Source organism: Ovis aries, chromosome 19, assembly GCF_016772045.2.
Source record: "Ovis aries strain OAR_USU_Benz2616 breed Rambouillet chromosome 19, ARS-UI_Ramb_v3.0, whole genome shotgun sequence".
Lineage (NCBI taxonomy): Eukaryota > Metazoa > Chordata > Mammalia > Artiodactyla > Bovidae > Ovis > Ovis aries.
In genome coordinates this window covers 37,566,409-37,586,911 of record NC_056072.1, presented here as the reverse complement: position 1 = coordinate 37,586,911, position 20,503 = coordinate 37,566,409, and the positions used below count along the sequence as shown (strand labels likewise).

General features: G+C 45.8%; 2 protein-coding genes across 5 annotated transcripts in view; one reads left to right on the top strand and one right to left on the bottom strand.

Moving 5' to 3' along the window:
- ATXN7 (ataxin 7) overlaps positions 1 to 20,503 on the top strand; it is a 164,225-nt gene extending 143,722 nt beyond the window's left edge. For 2 of the 3 annotated variants that reach the window (XM_027958202.3, XM_042236617.2), the window contains one exon: positions 796 to 20,503. The gene's annotated coding sequence lies outside the window, so the exon portion shown is untranslated. The other variant, XM_042236615.2, reaches the window with a different exon arrangement.
- PSMD6 (proteasome 26S subunit, non-ATPase 6) overlaps positions 17,873 to 20,503 on the bottom strand; it is an 18,828-nt gene continuing 16,197 nt past the window's right edge. For both annotated transcript variants that reach the window (XM_004018345.5, XM_042236618.1), the window contains exons 7-8: positions 18,234 to 18,311; positions 17,873 to 18,084 (exon numbers count right to left, since the gene is read on the bottom strand). In XM_004018345.5, the coding sequence (XP_004018394.1) occupies positions 17,988 to 18,084; positions 18,234 to 18,311 (175 nt within the window). In that variant the 3' untranslated portion in view covers positions 17,873 to 17,987. The remainder of the gene's footprint in view (positions 18,085 to 18,233; positions 18,312 to 20,503) is intronic.

Sequence of the window (20,503 nt, the reverse complement as noted above, 5' to 3'; positions counted from 1 at the left end):
TTTACAATGTTCTGTTGATTTCCGCCATATGTCGACATGAACCAGCCAAAAGTGTACATATGCCCCTTCCCTCTTGAACCTGCCTCCCACCCATCCCACCTCTCGAGGTTGTCACAGATCACGAGGTTGAGCTCCCGCATTATACAGCAATTCCCACCGGCCATCTCCTGCATGTGGTCCCGGATGTGTCTCCATGCTGCTCTCTCAGTTCGTCCCTCCCTCTCCTTCCCGCACCATGTGCGCAAGTGAGTTCTCTGTGTCTGCCTCTCCATTGCTGCCCTGCAAGTAGGTTCATCAGGACTGTCTTTCTAGATTTCTCATATACGCGTTAATGTATGCTACTTGCTTTTCTCTTTCTGGCTTACTACTGTATGCAATAGGCTGTCTGTTCATCCGTGTCACTAGAACTGACTCAAATGCATTGCCTTTTATGACTGAGTAATATCCCATCGTATGTACACACCACAGCTTCTTTATCCATTCGGACATGTAGGTCGCATCCATGTGCTGGCTGTTGTAAATAGTGCTGCCGTGAACACTGGGGTACATGTGCCTTTTACCATTGTGATCTTCTCAGAGTATATGCCCGGGGTGGGGGATGGTCCTAAGATGGCAGAGGAATAGGACGGGCAGACCACTTCCCCCCCACACAAATTCATCAGAAGAACATTTAAACGCTCAGAGTCTATGGCGAGCAGTGAGATTTCTTGGTCATATGGCAGTTTTATTCCTAGTTTTAAAGGTCTCGCCATATTGTTCCAACAGCGTGTCGCACATTGCTCATATCGTTTGTAGGTCTTCAAAAACGGAAGAAGAGTGTACGCCTGTGACTCTCTGCCTTCAAAACCAAAACCAGTGATTACTGGAGCATTTCATGTTTTTCACACAGGAATGTAACTTCATTTCCCCATAGCTGCTCTGAAGGTAAGAGGTTTGTTATTAACAACTGTGAGTTTTTGGAGCATTACGAACATGCAGGATTACAGCCTCCTGTCTTTTCATCCTGAAATCAAGGACCGATGTCAAGTGTCAACTCCTAGTCATCTTCAAAAACAGGTTCCCCGCCCCACCTGTTTTTGCTGTTCACTAGTTCTGTCTGTGAACTGCACCCTGTTTCCTTTTGAGCTGAAGCACAGCGCGTTCACGGCGGCGTGCCAGTCTCCCGGCTAGCAGGGTGACTCGGGTGTGCACACGTGCGCTCTTTTCTGTTACGGTTTATCCCAGCAGACGGAATGCAGTTCCCTGTGCTGCGCAACAGGATCCTGGGGTTTGTTCATCGGGATGTAATGCTTGGCGTCTCCTAACCGCAGGTCCTCACTGCACCATCCCCCGTCTCTCAGCCTTGGCAGCCAGAAGCCTCACCTCCATGACTGTGCGTCTGTGTCTGTTCTAGCGATAGGTTCACTTGCACCATATTATAGATTCCACATGTGAGTACTATCATCTTTTATTTGTCTTTCTCATTCGGAATTACTCCACGTAGTGTGATAATGTCCAGTAGCATTCCTGTAGCTGCAAAAGGCATTATTGCATTCCTTTATAGGGCTTAGTCATGCTCCATTGATGTATGTACCACCGTCTGAAGATGGACACTGTGGTTGCTTCTAGGTCTTGGCTAGGGTAAATGCTGCTCCAGTGAATATTGTGGTGCATGTGTCTTTTCTCTTCTCTCCGCTGAGAGGCCCAGGAGTGAGATGACTGCGTTGCGCTGTAGCTCCGTGTTTAGTTCTTTAAGGAAGCCCTCTACTATTATCCATCATAAGGAAGTGGAAGTCGCTCAGTCAAGTCCGTCTCTGCGACCCATGGACTATGGAATTCTCCAGGCCAGAATACTGGAGTGGGTAGCCTTTCCCTTCTCCAGGGGAATCTTCCCAACCCAGGGATCGAACCCAGGTCTCCTGCATTGCAGACAGATTCTTTACCAGCTGAGCCATGAGGGAAGCCGTTATCTATCATGGCTGTAACCAACTGACATTCTTTCAAATGGCATAAGAGGGTTATCTTTTCTCCAGGCCACCTCTGACATTTAACATTGGTGGTCTTTTTGACGATGGCCAATCTGAGTGGTGGGAAGTGATACTTCGTTACAGTTTTAATTTGCAGTTCTCCTAAGGTAACTGACTTGGAGCCTCTTTTCATATGCCTTCCAAATAAAAGGAAAGCAACAACAACAACAAACAGTCTGCAATAAATTGAACTCTTAAAGGTTCACCATGTTTTGCACTGGTTTTCAGTTTTCTACCTAAGGATATGCTTACGGAGGAATGGCCGTCACACCCCATGTGCTCTCTCACTTCAGTAATGGTAAACTCTGTGACCCTATGCGCTGTAGCCCTGCAGACTCCTCTGCCCATGGGGTTCTACAGACAAAAATACCAGAGTGGATCGCCTCCTCTCCTCCAGGGGACCATCCTGACCCAGGAATGGAGCCCTCATCTCATGCATCTCGGGAACTGCAGGCGAATTCTGTATCCCCTGAGCCACCAGGAAAACCCTGACACCCCAAAGGCCTTGCAGTTTGAAGTGCTACTAAACACTCGTTTTTAAGTTATTCTTCTGGGAAGAATCAACAAGGCAGCGTGACTTTCTCAGGCCGCTTTCGGACTTGGCACCCAGAGCCCTAGAGAAAAGTCATGTTCCTGGGTTGTAGATAAGCGTGGAATGTGCCAGGGCTCAGGCCTCCTTACATCTTCCTCCGTATCAGCCTCAGACAAAGCCCAAGCCTGCGCAGAAGGCAGTGCTGGGGAGGCCCTGGTAGTCAGGTGGGGAGATGCTGAAGTAGGAGGCTGAGGCGGGAACCCACCTCAGGGAGACTGGCTAGCACGTGCCTATTCAGAGCTCTCTCAGCCTAGAGGGTCCACTGTTTTCTGAACACACCATGCACACTGTGGCTGAGCTGTGGAGCAGTCTGGATGGATGGTGGGGTCCAATCCCCCACGGACCAGGCACTCCAGGTCCAAGGAGGGCTTCTTTTTGGTACATCGCCCCCAGCTCCCTCAGCTCCAGCTCAGTCTGGCCTTGGGTCCCAAGTCTGCTCAGGCTTCTGTGGTATGAAAGCAGCCCAGGATCCCCAGGCCTGAGTGGAAGACCTTTCAATTTGGTTTGTTTTGAAAGTTAATTTTCCTTGCATGGTGGATACAGTTCATTTCCAGGTTTGTTTTAGGTGTAGTCACCTGATTCACTTATACCTGTGTGTAACTACAGGCTGCTTAGTAGAATTCCCTGTGCTAAAGGCTAGGTCCCTGTGGATTATTTACTGTATGTCTATGACTGTCCATATGATAATCCCTACTTCCTAATTTACAAAACTGAATTTATGAGCATGTTCATTGGTATCAGTTTTTAGATTGTACCCAATGGAGTTAAACAGCTGACCTCTGACTGACCTCCCTTAGGATCATCATCAGCATGTCTGTTTATGTTGCTGGAAAAGACTTTTTTCATACTTTCTGATTGCTGCGTCATATGCCAGTGAAGATATGGATATGGATGTGTGCGTGTGTATATATGTATGTGTACCAAATGTTTATCTGTCGCTGAAAGTGGACACTATGTGTGCACGCAATTCTTCAGTTCAGTTCAGTTGCTCAGTCGTGTCCGACTCTTTGCAACCCCATGGACTGTAGCACGCCAGGCTTCCCTGTCCATCACCAACTCCTGGAGCTTGTTCAAACTCATGTCCATCAAGTTGGTGATGCCATCCAAGGATCTTGTCCTCTGTCATCCCTTTCTCCTCCCACTTCAGTCATTCCCAGCATCAGGGTCTTTTCAAATGAGTCCATTCTTCGCATCAGTATTGGCCAAAGTATTGGAGTTTCAGCTTTAGCATCAGTCCTTCCAATGAGTATTCAGGACTGATTTCCTTTAGGAAGGACTTGTTGGATCTCCTTGCAGTCCAAGGGACTCTCAAGAGTCTTCTCCAACACCACAGTTCAAAAGCATCAATTCTTCGGCGCTTTATAGTCCAACTCTCACATCTATACCTGACTACTGGAAAAACCATAGCTTTGACCACATGGACCTTTGTTGGCAAAGTAATACAGACTTGGGCTGTGATAAATATCGGTGCAGTGAACACTGGAGCATAGGTGTCTTATCAGGTGATCTGTTCTCCATCTGCAGAGGCCCAGCATTGAGAAGGCCAGAGATTGTGGTAGCTCCCATTTAGTTTTTGGAGGAGGCTTCCTCCTGTTCTGTGTCCTGGCTGTTCCCAGTTGTTGTTACCCAAAGAAAATGTGAAAGGGTTCTGGTTTCTCCAGGCCCTCTGCAGCATTTATTGTTGGTGGTGTTTTTGTGAATGACTGTTTTGAGTGGTGGGAGGTAGTACCTCATTGTAGTTTTGATGTGCAGTTCTCCACTAATGAGCGATCTGGAACCTGTTTCCCGTGCTTTAAGGTGACCTCTTGAGAGTGTCTTCTTGAAGGTTCCGTGTGTTTTGATATGCTCCGATTACCTCCCCCAGCACATTGCTTGAGGAGAGGGATCTCTACAGCCCCACAAGCTTTGTGCATTTGAAGTGCTCCAAAACACTGATTTTTAAGCTGTTGTTACCAGAAGTGCCCACAAGGGGGCAGCACTTTCTCAGACCCATTAGAAGGCCTGCCGTCTTGTGGACACTTCCCTTATGGTTCAGCTGGTAAAGAATCTGCCTGCAATGCCGGACACCTGAGTTTGATCCCTGGGTTGGGAAGATCCTCTGGAGGTGGGAAAGGCTACCCACTCCAGTATTCTGGCCTGAAGAATTCCATGGACTGTTTAGCCCATGGGGTCACAAACAGTCAGACATGACTGAGCAACTTTCACTGGCAACCAGAGCCCTAGAGACAAGTTGTGTTTCTGGGTTGTAGATGAATGGAATGTGCCAGGGCCTGGGTCTCCATACATCTTCCCCTTTATCTGTACCACCCCAGACAAATCTCAAGCCTGTGAAGAAAGCGATTCTGGGGATGCTGTGGTAGCCACTTGGGGACATGCCGAAGTAAGAGGCTGTGGTGGGAACCCATCTCGGGGAGACTGGAACCAACAGCCTACTTGGAGCTCTCTCTGCCTAGAGAGCCCACCGTTTTGGGGTGTTCTAGGCTTGGCTGAGCTGTGGGACAGCCTGCCTGGATCTCTAGCGTGACGTCCCTTCCCCACGGCCCAGGCCCTCCAGGTTTGAGGAGGGCTCCTTTCGGTGCACCGTCTCCAGCTGCCTCAGCTCCAGCCCAGTCTGGCCTTGGGTCCCCGGGGTGCTCAGGCTCCTGGACTGTTAGAGCCGAGGGGCCCTGGACTGGGTGGAAGACCGTTCATATTTGGTTTCTTTTGAAAGTTAATGTTTCTTGCATGGTGGATGCAGTTCATTTGCAGCGTCCTGTTTCTTTTGGGTGTACAGCCATTGCACTCACTTATGCATAAATGTCTTGCTCTTGGAACTGTTTTTCTGGGTAGATAGAGGCTGCAGAGTAAAAACCCACGTACAATATGCTAGGTCCTTGTGCATTTTTTATTGGATGTATATGACTGTCCCTCTATTAATCCCAACCTTGTTGATAAAACTTGGTTGATAAATGTGATCATTGGTATCGACTTTCTCATTGTACCCAATAGAGTTTTCTTAGGCAACTGTTCCTTGTCTGACTAGCTACCATTAGGATCATCGAAACGTCTGTGCATCTCGCTGGAAAAGGTACTCTGCATACTTTCTGATTGCTGAGTCATACGCCAGTGAATATGTGTGTGTGAATGTGTGTGTGTGTATATGTGTGTAGCACGTGTTCATCCATCCATCTCTGAAAATGGACTCTGTGTGTGCATGCAGTCTTGGGCTGTGATAAATATTGGTGCAGTGGACACTGGGGTGTAGGTATCTTATCGGATGATCTGCTCTCCACCTGCAGAGTTGAGGAGGATAGATACGTAGCTCCTATCTACTGTTTGAAGGGAGCTCCCTCCTGTACTTTGTCCTTGCTGTCCCCAGTTGATATTTCCCGAAACAAATGTGGGAGGGTTCTGGTTTCTCCGGCCCCTCCTCAACACTTACTGTCAGTAGTGTTTTTGTGAATGACCATTGGGAGTGGCGGGAGCTGGTACCTCACTATGGTTTTGATGTGCAGTTTTCTACTAATTAACGATCTGGAGCCTGTTTCTTGTTCTTTCCAAACAAGCAAACAGACAAAAGCACTATTGTGCTTTAAAGTGAGTTCCTGAGATTGTCTTTTTGAAGGTTCCCTTTGTTTCGATATGCTCTCTGATTATCCACCCCAAAGCATTGTTTCAGGAGAGGTGTCCCTACAGCCCCACACTTCAAAATTTGTGAATTTGAAGTGCTCTGAAGCATTTATTTTTAAGCTGTTGTTACTAGAAGTGTCCACAAGGTGGCAGCACTTTGTCAGGGCCATTTGATGTTTTCCTGGCAACCAGAGCCCTATAGAAAAGTCATGTTCCTGGGTTGTAGATGAATGGAATGTGCCAGGGCCTGGGTCTGTTTACATCTTCTCCCTTATCTGCACGACCCCAGACAAATCCAAAGCCTGCACAGAACGTGATGCTGGCCATGCTGTGGTAGTCAGGTGGGAGATCCACGGTGTAAGAGGCTGTGGTGGATATCCACCTTGAGGAGACTGGAGACGAGGTGCCTATTCAGAGCTCTCTCTGCCAAGAGGGTCTACCCTTTTTGGGCATACTAGACTTGGTTGAGCTGTGGGACGGCCCGCCTGGGTCTGGAGCGTGGCATCCCATGCTTATGGACCAGGGTGTCCAGGTCCTAGGAGGACTTCTTTTTGGTACATCCTCCCCCACTGCCTTAGCTCCAGCCCAGTCCAGCCTTGGTCCCAAGGCTACTCAGGCTCCTGGGCTGTGAGGGTGCCCAGGGACCCCAGGACTGAGTGGAATACTGTTCACATTTGGGTTCTTTTGAACGCTAACGTTTCTTGGGTGGTGGATAGAATTCATTTCCAGTGTTGTGTTTGGTTTGGGTGTCCAGCCACCTGGTTGACTTACACATGAGTGTCTTCCTCTTGGAACTGTTTTGCCCTGTAGCTTGAGGCTGCTGAGTAGAATTCCCTCTGCTCTATGCTAGGTCCTTGTGCATTTTTATTGTATGTATATGACTGTCACTCTGTTAATATCAAGCTTCTAATTTATAAAACTCGGTTGATAAACGTGGTCATAGGTATGAACTTTTAGATTGTCCTCAGCAAAGCTTTGTTAGGCAGTCGCTCCTGCTCTGACCAGCTTCCCTTAAGATCAGCAGCTTGTCTGTTCGTGTTGCTGGAAAGGCATTTGCATGCTTTGTGATTGCTGTGTCATATGCCAGGGAATATGTGAAGAAGGGTGTGTGTGTGCCACGTGTTTATCCGTCTGTCTCTGAAAATGGACACTTTGTGTGCGTGCAGTCCTGGCCTGTGATAAGTATTGGTGCAGTGAACACTGGAGTGTAGGTGTCTCTGCGGGTGATATGGTCTCTACCTGCGCAGTCCCAGCATTGAGAAGAATACATAATGTGATAGGTCCTATCAAGTGTTTGGCAGAAGCTCCCTCCTGTTCTGTGTCCTGGCTTTCTCCAGTTGACAGTTCCCAAAGGAAATGTTGAGGGTTGCCGTTTGTCCAGGTCCTCTCCAGCGTGTCTGTAGTCTTTTAGTGAATGAGCATTCTGAGTGGTAGGAGGTAGTACCTCATTAAGTTTCGATGTGTGGTTGTCGGTTAGAAATCTGGAGCCTGTATCCTGTGCTTTCCAAGCAAAAGAAAAAAAGAAACATTAATAGGCCTTAAAGTGACCTCTTGAGATTGTCTTCTTGAAGGTTCCCTTTGTTTTGATACGCTCTCTGATTACCCACCCAGCACACTGCTTTAGGAGAGGTGTCCCCTACATCCCCCCGGTTTAGTTCAGTCGCTCAGTCATGTCCAACTCTTTGCAACCCCATGGACTGCAGCACAGCAGGCTTCCCTGTCCATTGCCAACTCCTGGAGCCTGCTCAAGCTCATGTCCATCAAGTCAGTGATGCCATCCAACCATCTCATCCTCTGCCATCCCCTTCTCCTCCTGCCTTCAGTCTTTCCCAGCATCCGGGTCTTTTCTAATGAGTCAGTTCCTTCCATCAGGTGGCCAAAGTACTGGAGCTTCAGCTTCAACATCAGTCCTTCCAGTGAATATTTAGGACAGATTTCCTTTAGGATGGACTGGTTTGATCTTACAGACCAAAGGCCTCTCAACAGTCTTCTCCAACACCACAGTTCAAAAGTATAAATTTTTCCACCCTCAGCCTTCTTCATGGTCCAACTCTCACATCCGTACATGACTACTGGAAAAACCAAAGCTTTGACTAGATGGGCCTTTGTTGGTAAAGTATTGTCTCTGCTTTTTAATATGCTGTCTAGGTTGGGCATAGCTTTTCTTCCAAGGAGCAAGCGTCTTTTAATTTCATGGTTATAGTCACCATCTGTAGTGATTTTAGAGTCCAAGAAAATAAAGTCTGTTATGGTTTCCATTGTTTGCCAGTCTCTTTGCCATGAAATGATGGGACCGGATGCCATGATCTTCATGTTTTGAATGTTGAGCTTTAAGCCAACTTTTTCACTCTCCTCTTTCACTTTCATCAAGAGGCTCTTTAGTTCCTCTTCACTTTCTGCCATAAGGGTGGTGTCATCTGCATATCTGAGGTTATTGATATTTCTCATGATGTACTCTGTATATAAGTTAAACAAGCAGGATGATAATATATAGCCTTGACATACTCCTTTCCCAATTTGGAACCAGTCCATTGTTCCATGTCTGGTTCTAACTGTTGCTTCTTGATCTGCATACAGATTTCTCAGGACGCAAGTAAGGTGGTCTTGTATTCCTATTTCTTTAAGAACTGTCCACAGTTTGTTGTGATCCACCCAAAGGCATTGGCGTAGTCAGTGACACAAAAGTAAATGTTTTTCTTTAATTCTCTTGCTTTTTCTATGATCCAGTGGATGTTGGCAATTTGATGTCTGGTTCCTCTCCTTTTCCAGATACAGCTTGAACATCTGGAATTTCTTGGTTCACATACTTTTGGAGCCTGGCTTGGAGAATTTGGGGCATTACTTAGCAGCGTGTGAGATGAGTGCATATTTGAAGTGCTCAAAAGCATAGATTTTAAGCTATTGTTATGAGAAGTGTCCACAAGGTGGCAGCACTTTCTCAGAACCATTTGAGGTTTCCTGGGAACCCAGGGTCCTAGAGAACAGTCATATTCCCTGGTTATAAATGAGAGTGGAACTTGCCAGAGCTCGAATCTCTTTATGTCTTCCCCCTTATCTGCACACCCCAGAGAAATCCCAAGCCTACACAGAAGCAGTGCCTGCGATGAGTGGTAGTCAGGTGGAGAGATGAGGAGGGAAGAGGCTGTGGTGGGATCCCACATCTGGGAGACGGGACCAGGTGCACAGGCACCTGGGTCCACCTTGAGGGTCCACCATTCTTGGGTCATGTGAGGCTTGGCTGAGCTGTGGGACTGGCTGCCTGGATCCTGAGCGTGGGGTCCTGTCCTCCGTGGACCGGGCACTGCAGGTCCGAAGAGGGCTCCTTTTGGTGCGCCCTCCCCAGCTGCCTCAGCTCCAGCTCAGTCCAGCCTTGGGTCCAAAGGGTGCTCAGGCTCCTGGGCTAAGAGGGTGCCCAGGGGCCCCTGGACTGAGGGGAATAATGTTCATATTTGGTTTCTTTAAAAGTTGTCTTCTAGCATGGTGGATAGAAATCATTTCCAGTGTTGCCTTTGGTTAGGATAGACAGACACCTGATTCCCTTATACATGTATGTCGTCTTCTAGGAATTATTTTGCCCTGTAGGTAGGTAGAGGCAGCTGAGTAGAATTCCCTCTGCTATATTTGAGGTCCTTGTGCATTATTTATTGGTATGTATATGAGTGTCCCCATCTTAATCCCAAGCTTCTAATTACAAAGCTCGGTTGATATCTGTTTTTAGACTGTACCCTCTAAACTGTACCAGTGGAGTTTACTGAGGCAATTGTTTCTTCTCTGAGTTGCTGTGCCTGTTGTCAGCATCTCTGTTCGTGTTGCTGGAAAAGACATTTTGCATACTTTTTGATGGTGGTGTCATGCCAGTGAATGTGTGTATACGGACGTCTGTGTTGCACACCACGTGCTCACCCATCCATCTCTGAAAATGGGCTCTGTGTGCATGCAGCCTTGGCATGTGATACCGTTGTTGCAGGGAACACAGGTGTGGTGTCTTTTCAGGTGATATGTTTTCCACCTGCAGAGTCCCACCCAGCATTGTAAAGGCAAGACACTGTGGTAGTGCCTATTTACTTTTTGAAGGAAGCTCCCTGCTGTTCTGTGTCCTGGCTGTTTCCAGTTGACATTACCCAAAGCAAATGTGTGACCGTTCTGGTTTCTCGAGGCCCTCTGCAGCATTTATTGTCAGCAGTCTTTTTGGTAACGACCATTCGGAGTGGTGGGAGACGGCAACTCATAGTTTTGATTGCAGTTCTCTATCCATTAGCGACTTGAAGCCTGTTTCCTATCCTTTCGATAAAAAAGAAAAACCACATTCATGTGTCTTAAAGTAACCTCTTGAAATTGTCTTCAAACTTCCCTGTGTTTTGATATGCTCTCCAATTACCAACCCCAGCACATTGCTTAACAAGTGTCCCAACAGCCCCACAAACCTCGTGAATTTGAAGTGCTCTAAAAGCCTCTTGATGAAAGTGAAAGTGGGAGAGAAAAAGTTGGCTTAAAGCTCAACATTCAGAAAACAAAGATCATGGCATCTGGTCCCATCACTCCATGGGAAATAGATGGGGGGACAGTGGAAACAGTGTCAGACTTTATCATTTTGGGCTCCAAAATCACTACAGATGGTGATTGCAGCCATGAAATTAAAAGACACTTGCTCCTTGGAAGGAAAGTTATGACCAACCTAGATAGCATATTGAAAAGCAGAGACATTACTTTGCCAACAAAGGTTTGTTTAGTCAAGGCTATGGTTTTTCCAGTGGTCATGTATGGATGTGAAAGTTGGACTGTGAAGAAAGCTGAGCACCGAAGAATTGATGCTTTTGAACTGTGGTGTTGGAGAAGACTCTTGAGAGTCCCTTGGACTGCAAGATCCAAGCAGTCTATCCTAAAGGAGATCAGTCCTGGATGTTCTTTGGAGGGAATGATACTAGGGCTGAAACTTTAGTAGTTTGGCCCCCTCATGTGAAGAGTTGACTCATTGGAAAAGACTCTGATGCTGGGAGGGATTGGGGGCAGAAGGAGAAGGGGACGACAGAGGATAAGATGGCTGGATGCCATCACCAACTCGATGGACGTGAGTCTGGGTGAACTCTAGGAGTTGGTGATGGACAGGGAGGCCTGGCATGCTGCAATTCATGGGGTCGCAAAGAGTCGGACACGACTGAGCAACTGAACTGAAAGCAGATTTTTAAGCTGTTGTTACTAGAAGTGTCCATAAGCGGGCAGCACTTTCTCAGGCTCATATGGGGGTTTCCTGGCAACCAGAGCCCTAGAGAAAAGTTGTGTTCCCTGGTTGTAGATGAGAGTGGAATGTGCCAGGGCTCGGGTCTCATTACATCTTCCCCTTTATGTGCACCACCCAGACAAATGCAAAGCCTCCACAGAAGGCGATGCTGGGGATGCTGTCGAAGTCACGTGGGGAAAGTGCCGTGGTAAGAAACTGTTGTGGGAACCCATCTTGAGGAGACTGGAGACCAGATGCCTATTCAAAGCCCTCTCAGCCTAGAGGGCCCACTCTTTTCAGCGTACTGAGCTTGAGTGAGCTTTGGGGTGGCCCAGCTGGATCTGGAGCATGGGGTCCCATCCGCCAGGGACCAGCCACTCCAGGTTCAAGCAAGACTTCGTTTTGGTACCCCCTCCCCAGCTGCCTCAGCTCCAGTTCAGTCCAACCTTGGGTCCCAAGGGTTCTCAGGCTCCTGGGGTGTGAGAGACCAGTGACCCCAGGACTGAGGGGAATACTGCTCACATTTGGTTTTATTTGAAGGTTAATTTTTCTTGCATGGAGGATACAAGTCTTCCCCAGCATCATGTTTGCTTTGGGTATACAGCCACCTAATTCACTGGTACATTTATGTCCTCTTCTGGGAATTGTTCTGCCCTGTAGGTAGGTAGAGACTGCTGAGCAGAATTCCTTCTGCTACATGCTAGGGCCTTGTGGATTATTCATTGTATGTGTATGACGGTCTGTATGTTAATCCCAAGTTTCTAATGTACAAAACTTGGTTGATAAATGTGTGCGTTGGTTATCAGATTTTTAGATCATACCCAATGGAATTTTCTGAGGCAATTGTTCCTTCTCTGACATGCTTCACTTAGGAGCATCAGCATTTCCATTCATTTGCTGCATACTGCATGCTTTTTATGCCAGTGCATATGTGTATATGGATGTGTGTGTGTCTCTGTGTGTGTCCCACATACTTATCACTCATCTCTGAAAATGACCTCTAGGTGTGCATACAGTCTTGGCCTGTGATAAATATTGGTGCAGTGAACACTGGGGTGTGTAGTTGTCTTTTTTGGTTGATCTTGCAGAGTCCCAGCATTGAAATGGCCAGATACCGTGGTAGCTCCTATTTAGATTTTGAAGGAAGCTCCCTGCAGTTTTGTGTCCCAGCTGTTCCCACTTGACATTACCCGAAGAAAATGTGGGAGGGTTCTGGTTTCTCCAGACCCTCTGCAGCATTTATTGTCGGTGGTGTTTTTGTGAATGGTGGGAGGTGGTAGGTACCTCTTTATGGTTTTGAAGTTCAGTTGTTATTAATTAGCGATCTGGAGCCTTTTTCCTGTGCTTTCCAAATAAAAGAAAAAAAAAAACAACAACACTAATGTGCTTTAAAGTGACCTTTGAGATTATCTTCTTGAATGTCCCCTGTGTTTTGATATGCTCTCCAATTACACATTGCATGAGAGGTGTCCCTGCCTCACAAGGTTTGTGAATCTGAAGTGCTCCAAAGCACTGATTTTTAAGCTGCTGTTACTAGAAGTGTCCACAAGGCAGCAGCACTTTCTCAGGCCCATATGAGGTTTTCCTGGCATCGAGAGCCGTAAAGAAAAGTTGTGTTTCCTGGGTTGTAGATGAGAGTGGCATGTGCCAGGGCTTGGGTTCTCCTTAATCTTCCCTGTTATCTGCACCACCCAGACAAATCCCACGCCAGCAACGAAGGCGATGCTGGGGATACCGTGGAAGCTGGGTGGGAATATGTGGAGGTAGGAGGCTGTGGTGGGAACCCACCTCGCAGAGACTGGAGACCAGGTGCCACAGAGCTCTCAGCCTAGAGGGTCCACCTTTTTTGGGGGCCTGTGAGGCTTGGTTGAGCTGTGGGACAGCCCACCTGCATTGGTGAGTGGGGTCCCATCCCCTGTGGTCCAGGCCCTCTAGATCCAAGGTGCCTCCTCCCAAGTTTCTTCAGTTCAGCTCAGTCTGGCCTTGAGTGCCACGGCTGCTCAGGTTCCTGGGGTGTGAGAGTTGTCCAAGGCCCCCAGGCCTAAGAAGACTCTTCACATTTGGTTTCTTTTGAAAGTTAGTCTTTCTTGTGCGGTGGATACAGTTCATTTCGTGTCCAGTGGTTTTGGGTGTACAGCCACGTGATTCACTTCCATATATGTCTTCCTCTTGGAATTGTCTGGCCCTGATGGTAGTTAAAGGCTGCTGAGCAGAATTGCTTGTGCTATATGCTTGCTCTTTGTGGATTATTATTGTACATATTTATGACCGTCCCTCTGTGAATACCAAGTTCCTAATTTACAAAACTCAGTTGAGAAATGTATTCATTGATACCAACGTTTAGGCACCAAAGAGTTCTCCTAGGCTGTTGGTCCTCTCTGCCGTCCTTCCCTTAGGATATTCATCAGTATATCTGTAGTTGCTGGAAGAGTTTTCATGCTTTTTTATTTCTCTGTGTTATTCCAGGGAATATTTGCTCATGCATGAGTGTGTATATGCATTTATATGTGTGACTATACTTGTTTTACCATGTTTATCCACCCATCTGAAAATGGACACTTGAAGGTGCTTGCAGTTGTGTTGTTGTTGCAGGAAGGGTCCACAAGGCGGCAGCATCACCTCAGGCCCTGCTCTTGTCTTTGGCAACTGGATCCTCCAAGAGCTCTGCACCTGTAGGAGTGCAGTGTGCCAGGGCTTCTGTCTCATTATCTTTCCCCTTATCCTGCCCCCCACAGACAGATACCTCAGGTGCGATGCTGGGGATGCGTAGGAGACTATCCGTGGGAACCCCACATATTCTATGTATAGGACTGTGCTTGTTAACCCCAACCTTGTAATTTAGAAAACTCGGTTTGTAAATGTGTTCACTGGTACCAGTTTTTAGATTCTGCACATAGGAGTTTTCATAAGGTGTTGGTCCCTCTCTGTCTGACTTCCTGTACCTAATTAAGATCATCACCACAAGATGGTCACTTAAGATCATTCACGTCGTTGGAAAAGGCATTTTGCCTGCTTTTTGATTGGCAGGTCCTATTCCAGTGTGTATGTGTTTTTGTGTGTATATGTATGTTCTACACACACATGTTTACCACGTTTATCCATACATCTCTGAGCATGAACTCTGGGGGCTTGCAGCTGTGGCTGGTGATAAATATTGCTGCAGTGAATGTTGGGATGTAGGTGTCATCTGGAACTACATTTGTTACCTTGGAGAGACTAAAGAGAAACCAGGAGTGAGAAGGCCAGATTATGTGGTAGACCTATTTTTAGTTTAAGAATCTCCATACTGTTTTTTTCCCTTCTATTACCAGGTTACATTCGCTGAAAACACGGTGGCAGCGTTTCTTTTTCTCCACACCCTCTTTGACTTGACTGATTGTAGATTTTTTAATGATACCCCTTCTGATTGGCATGAGGTGATACCTCAGTATTTTCATCTGTATTAGTCTAACAGTAATAATTAGTCTTTTTTGTCCTCCATTTTTCCTTTTGAGAAATGTTAAGGTTTGTCCTCATGTTTTAATTGTGTTTTTGCTTTTTTTAAAAAACATTATTGGAGTCTGCTGCTTTGCAGTGTTGTTAGTTTTTGCTGCACAGCAGCGGAAGAGCTGTAAGTGCACACACACCCCCTCCCTCCGAGCTCCGTTACACTGCGGCTTCCCGCTGCGCGCCAGTGCCACCGTCTCGGTTCATCCCAGCCCCCTGCTCTCTCGTTTTCCCAAGCGTGTGCTCTACTCTGCATCTCTCTTCCCGCCACGCAAATAGTTCCACCAGAAACTTAATAACACCCAGTTTTTGACAGTATTTCCTTTCCTAAAAGACTAGTAGTAAATTAAAATTTCACCTACAGCTCTTCTTTCTCAAAACATTTTTCTTAGTTATTCCATCGCAGTGTTATTCTAAGAAAGTCTGATGCCAAGATCTTCTATGCTATTGTATGGAAGATTAAAGTTTACTGTGGTGTGGTAAGACTACTCAGTGATTGACTGTCACTGGCATTTGATATTCCAACACAAAGTCTACGATATATTCAGAAGTCCAGGTTGGTGTCATGTCGTTTTGATGTGTATCTGCTTTCCTTTAAGACTCCATTTTGCAATAAATATTTTGAAAGTTAAAATAAATATTTTGAAAGTTAAATATTCATACGATTGTTCATCCCAGTGATGCACTTTCTACTTGAAGAGTACATTATGAATGAGATTTTGTTTTATGAAAGTGAGAAGTTTCCAGGTTTGAGTAAAAACACTGACCAAAAGGAAAAAAGCTTACCAATATTTAAAAGGGACTAAACACATAACCCTTAGCAAAGGAAACTATCATTTGATGAAAATCTTATTTTTGTATTGGGATGTGTACCCTTCAAGAGGAAAACCTCAAACATAAGACTTTAATTCTTTGAATGGCTTCTCCTAGATTAACAGAATCTGCTTACCATCAGCCCCAGGTATACAGTACAGATAGATGTAGGACCTGGACAGGAAACTTCCAGCAGCCACGGGGCCAGGTAGGTAGTAGGAGCTAACAGGGCAGGAACGGCAGCCCAGCATTAGCCTGACCTGCATTACAGCAGAGCTGGATAAGTGACTTTGAACTGTCTTTTTACATTTAGATGGCAGCCATGCATTTTTTTCCCAGAAATTTATTGGGTGGTGGGAGGGAGTTGGTGACAGTCTGCAAGCTGGAAGCCTCCTTTGGCATCATGAGTTGCTTTGGGTTTCTAAGCCTTCCATCAAATTTAAAATAACTCTCACTGGTCAAAAATCAGAGAAGCAAGGCTCAAAATCATCATTCTATGTAGTCTTAGTATGTAGCAAACATAAGTGATATCATCAGTTTGGAGTATGAATGTGGCTTAAGTGGCCCCAGCAACTATGTGTCGGCAGGTTTCTGCCGACACTGGTAGTGATGCACTGAGGAGCACATGTTGAGTATACTGTTTACAGTTTGTAATGCTTTCATGTAAACGAACGTCATAATAAACTTGATTTTCTACTGCAGTGTACCACCGTGGAAACAGGCTGAAGGAAGTCTTTTCTTTCAGCATCAGATACCAGCATGAAGAGAGCAGAGATCAGGGCTTGGTTTTCTAGCTGCCGGGCTATCTGTCGTTTACTGTACGGCCTCGAAAGCCGGGACTCCCTCACCTCAGAATCGTATTGCTTATGCATCATGAGGCAACTTCCCTCGACATTTATCTGCAGGCTTGGTTTTCAGCTTCCCCATCTTGCACTGGGAATGAATAGCATTTCTTTCTTTTTTATTTAGTGTCTCTTACCTGTTCAGTTCAGTCGTTCAGTTGCCTCCGACTCTCTGTGACCCCATGAATCGCAGCACACCAGGCCTCCCTGTCCATCACCAACTCCCGGAGTTCACTCAGACTCACGCCCATCGAGTTGGTGATGCCATCCAATCCCTCCCAGCATCAGAGTCTTTTCCTCTCCTCTAATTTTAGGTGGTAGGGCTAAAATGGTTAAAAAACGCAAACATCCAGCCTACATTTCAGCTGAAATGCTTGCTCCGTGATCACTCCAGTCTAGGTGGTTTTACAGCGGTTTTACAGCGGGGAGCTGAGGGAAAGTTATTTTAAGAAACTGACATTTTAATGGCACTTTTCCCTTCTAGCATGAACTGCAATGAGGTAACTGGCTGAAAACAGAATCCTCCAGAAGGAACACAGTGATTGATGCCTATGTTGGCCTTAACGGACAGCACTGATTCCTATGGTTGTGGATTTTGTTAAGGGTACTTATATTTCCAGTTTCTTTAAGAAATTAGTGATCAAACTTGGTAAGGTTTCTAATGGCCTCTCACCCAGCTCCCTCAGCGGCCGCTCCTCCCTGTTGAGACTTCTAAGGCAGTGCTTCTCCCGCCTTGATCTTACAGTAAAATGCCATTTCGATTCTCTTGCTCTAGCAAAACTGCTCTTATCAAGATGACCCTTCAGCAAGCCTGGATGCTCTTGGTGAGCAAATCCAGCTTCTCCACAGGTATTCCACAGGAGCCAGCTCCAGGCCATGCTGACACCTGCGCAGTAAGGCAGTCTGGCCATTCCTCTCCTGAAAGCCTCCAGTGCCTCTCTTCCCCTCGGCAGTGGTGTAGATGGTCTCTCCTTCCTTTTTATTTAAAGTCACCTCACTGGAGAGGCTTCCATAACACCTGATAGAGAGCGTTTCACGCCTACTCATTTCACTGCCACCCTTACCGGGTTTTAGGTTTCTTTTCCATAGCACTTAACCCCATCTGATTCACTAAGTTTTAACTGGGAAGGTTCCCTATGCCTGTATGTTTTAGTGTCATCTCTTACTTTTGTTTTACTGAAGAGTCAGGATTTGAACTCAAGCAGTCTCGGTAAGTCTTATACCATAAACCAGAGATTCAAATGACGTAAACGCGACATTACTGGACCCTGTCCTTAACGCTGTGTATGTGTAAGAAAAAAGGAAGTTGAAAGAAACAATGCAGTGTTTATTTTTTACACAGTTCAACTGGGCACAAAGTAAAGTAAGCTATAAAAATTCCCAATAATGATCTCTAAAGAAAACCCTTTGTGTATTTGGTTTTACATATTAATTACTCTAGAAAGTTTCTGAACTCTGTTTAATAGCAGATCTCCTTTCTTGATAGTTTCTTGGTACTGCCAGTTCTTGCTATCAGGTCTATAAATAAATTCAGGGAAAACATGAATTAGTTAGCAGTCACATTACTCCCTAACAATAGCTGACCTATTTTAAAAAGAAGGCACGCTTTTTTAAGAATGTCCTTTGTTATGATAAGTATTACAAATGATACAGAAACTTAAGAGTACCTGTTGGTTTCCACTATTTCATTCACTTTATCTATTTTGCAGTGTAGCCTCCCAGCAGCAATAAACCTGGAGAGTTCCCTAATTGAGAGAGAAGGGAAAAAGTGTTTAGCATGATAGAGAGTTGTTAAGTTACTGAACACACCCCTCAACAGCAGCGTGAGTGGAGACTCTCCGCCTTGTGACGTGGGGGAAAATGAAATCCTTAGATATCTACAAGAGCTGCATGAAGACAACTTTTCAGTAATACCGGAGAGAATATGTGGAAAGTTGACTCCTTTAAAATATCTATTTGTAATAGAACTAGATTGAATTTAGAGATTAATATAAGGAGTCCTCCTAATTAAGAAACATTGTGACAGATGACTCTCCCCAATACTACACCATCTTGCTCCTAGCACATAAACACCCAAAGTGCCATTTCAAGTTGGTGGAGAAACGTGGCTGAGAATGATGTGAAGGCAGCTTAACTCTCACAAATCCCAAAAACCAGGCAAGGAAAAAAATATAACTTAGTTATCTTAAATTAGTAAGAACTCTGTTTACAGAGCGTGCTCTATTCCTATACTCATTGAAAATACATTTGAGTCAGTCACTACAACAGCCATTCTTTCAACTGTTAGTTTTTGAATCACGTTACTGAGTGGCTTTAGGTAAACTGTAAACATTTTCTTAAAAGCTCACTGGTTCTAAACTCACCTGCGTTCACTTTCCAGGTACTCACACAGTTGCGTCTCCAGACTGCAGCTGAAACCCACCTGCACCTATTGTTCTGAGGCCTACTAAGATCCGCAGGCGAGCTGGGGCAACTCGAGAGGCAGCGAGGAGCGAGCACTGCCCTGGGCGTGAAGGCAGACTTGACTCGGTGTGCCCGCTGCTGAGGTAAGACGGGGGGCAACTGCTGCTTCCCCCGCCCAGCCTGCCCTTCATTTCCTCCCTAGACTCTTGGAGGCGGCTTCAGATGCACCGAGGTTAGCTGTGCCTGCTCGCCCTCCCTCCAGTAAGCCAGGCTGGTGCACTCTCCAATCTGCCTAAGTGTCCTCTTTCACTCTTCCTTCCTGTGAAAATCTTAAACATGCAATGACATCCACTCTCACGGCCCCCAAGAGCTATCTCAGCACAGCCTCCTTTCTGAAACGATAAAATTAACTATTTCCTGCCCTACATGGGGGCCTAAGTTCCATTCCCTAGATCCAAACCACGTTTTTGTTGTCTCCCTCTGTGCTAATCAAACATACCCCAAGACGACTCATCTTCTCCATGCCACCCAGATACTGCCTCATATACAGGTGTCCAGTAAGAATGAGCTGAATATTTGCTGTGTAAAGAGAACCTAAAAACCAAAAACCTAAAAACACCTACCAACAAAATTATGCAGTACAGCCCACGGGTATGGTTTCTAACCTTACACATGTCAGTAACAGTTGTGTCTATTCAAATAATGGCTTGGTCCTTTTCTCCACCAGTATCTTACTGAGTCTAAGGAAATGGAAAAACGAAGTACAAGTGTTCTTTGAACTTACAGAAAGATTTCGCCTAAACTCATTTTATCAGGTAAGAGACAAATTTAACAAGGAGTTTCTAGGTAACAACACAGTTCAGTCTGTGCTTGAAACCTCTGCCTCCAAAGCTGGGCTGAGAACATGAAGGGAAAAACTAAATAATTCAAATACCACTGTAATGGCCTCCAGCATTACTGCCGCCTGTCTAACAATACTCCAGAGTGAGCTGAGCCTCACCCTGCTCCCAAGGAGCAACCAATGGCCTTCTCACCACAACACTGTTAAGAAACAGCAGAGAAAGAACTCTCTTCATGCGCTGCTCACCACAGTGAGCGCCTCCAGTACGACCCCAAGAGGAACAACTCAGTGCCCCCACCACCAGACTTTCAGTTTCACCAAGAAAACCAAACCTCCCTGGAGAGTCCAGCCTTTTTACTTTGGTATGGATAATAAACTAGCCTCACTGCCCTTTGTCTTTCAAAGGAAGAGAATGAGGAAATTTCTGGCTCCATAATTTGGTATACTTTGTGTGTTTTACTGATTGTAAATATTAATCTAAACCAACCGATAAATATTCATGTGCGTGCTCAGGTGACTGAGGATGAAACGTACTGATGTCTGTAAGTTTCTCTGAAGTCGTTAAAAATAAGGTAAAGCAAATACAGTGTTAATAATGATAGAATCTTAAGAATATATAGAATTTGATGTATAAATCTTTACAATTTCTCCATGTTTGAAATTTTTCGTAATAAAACATTAGAAGAAACAAAA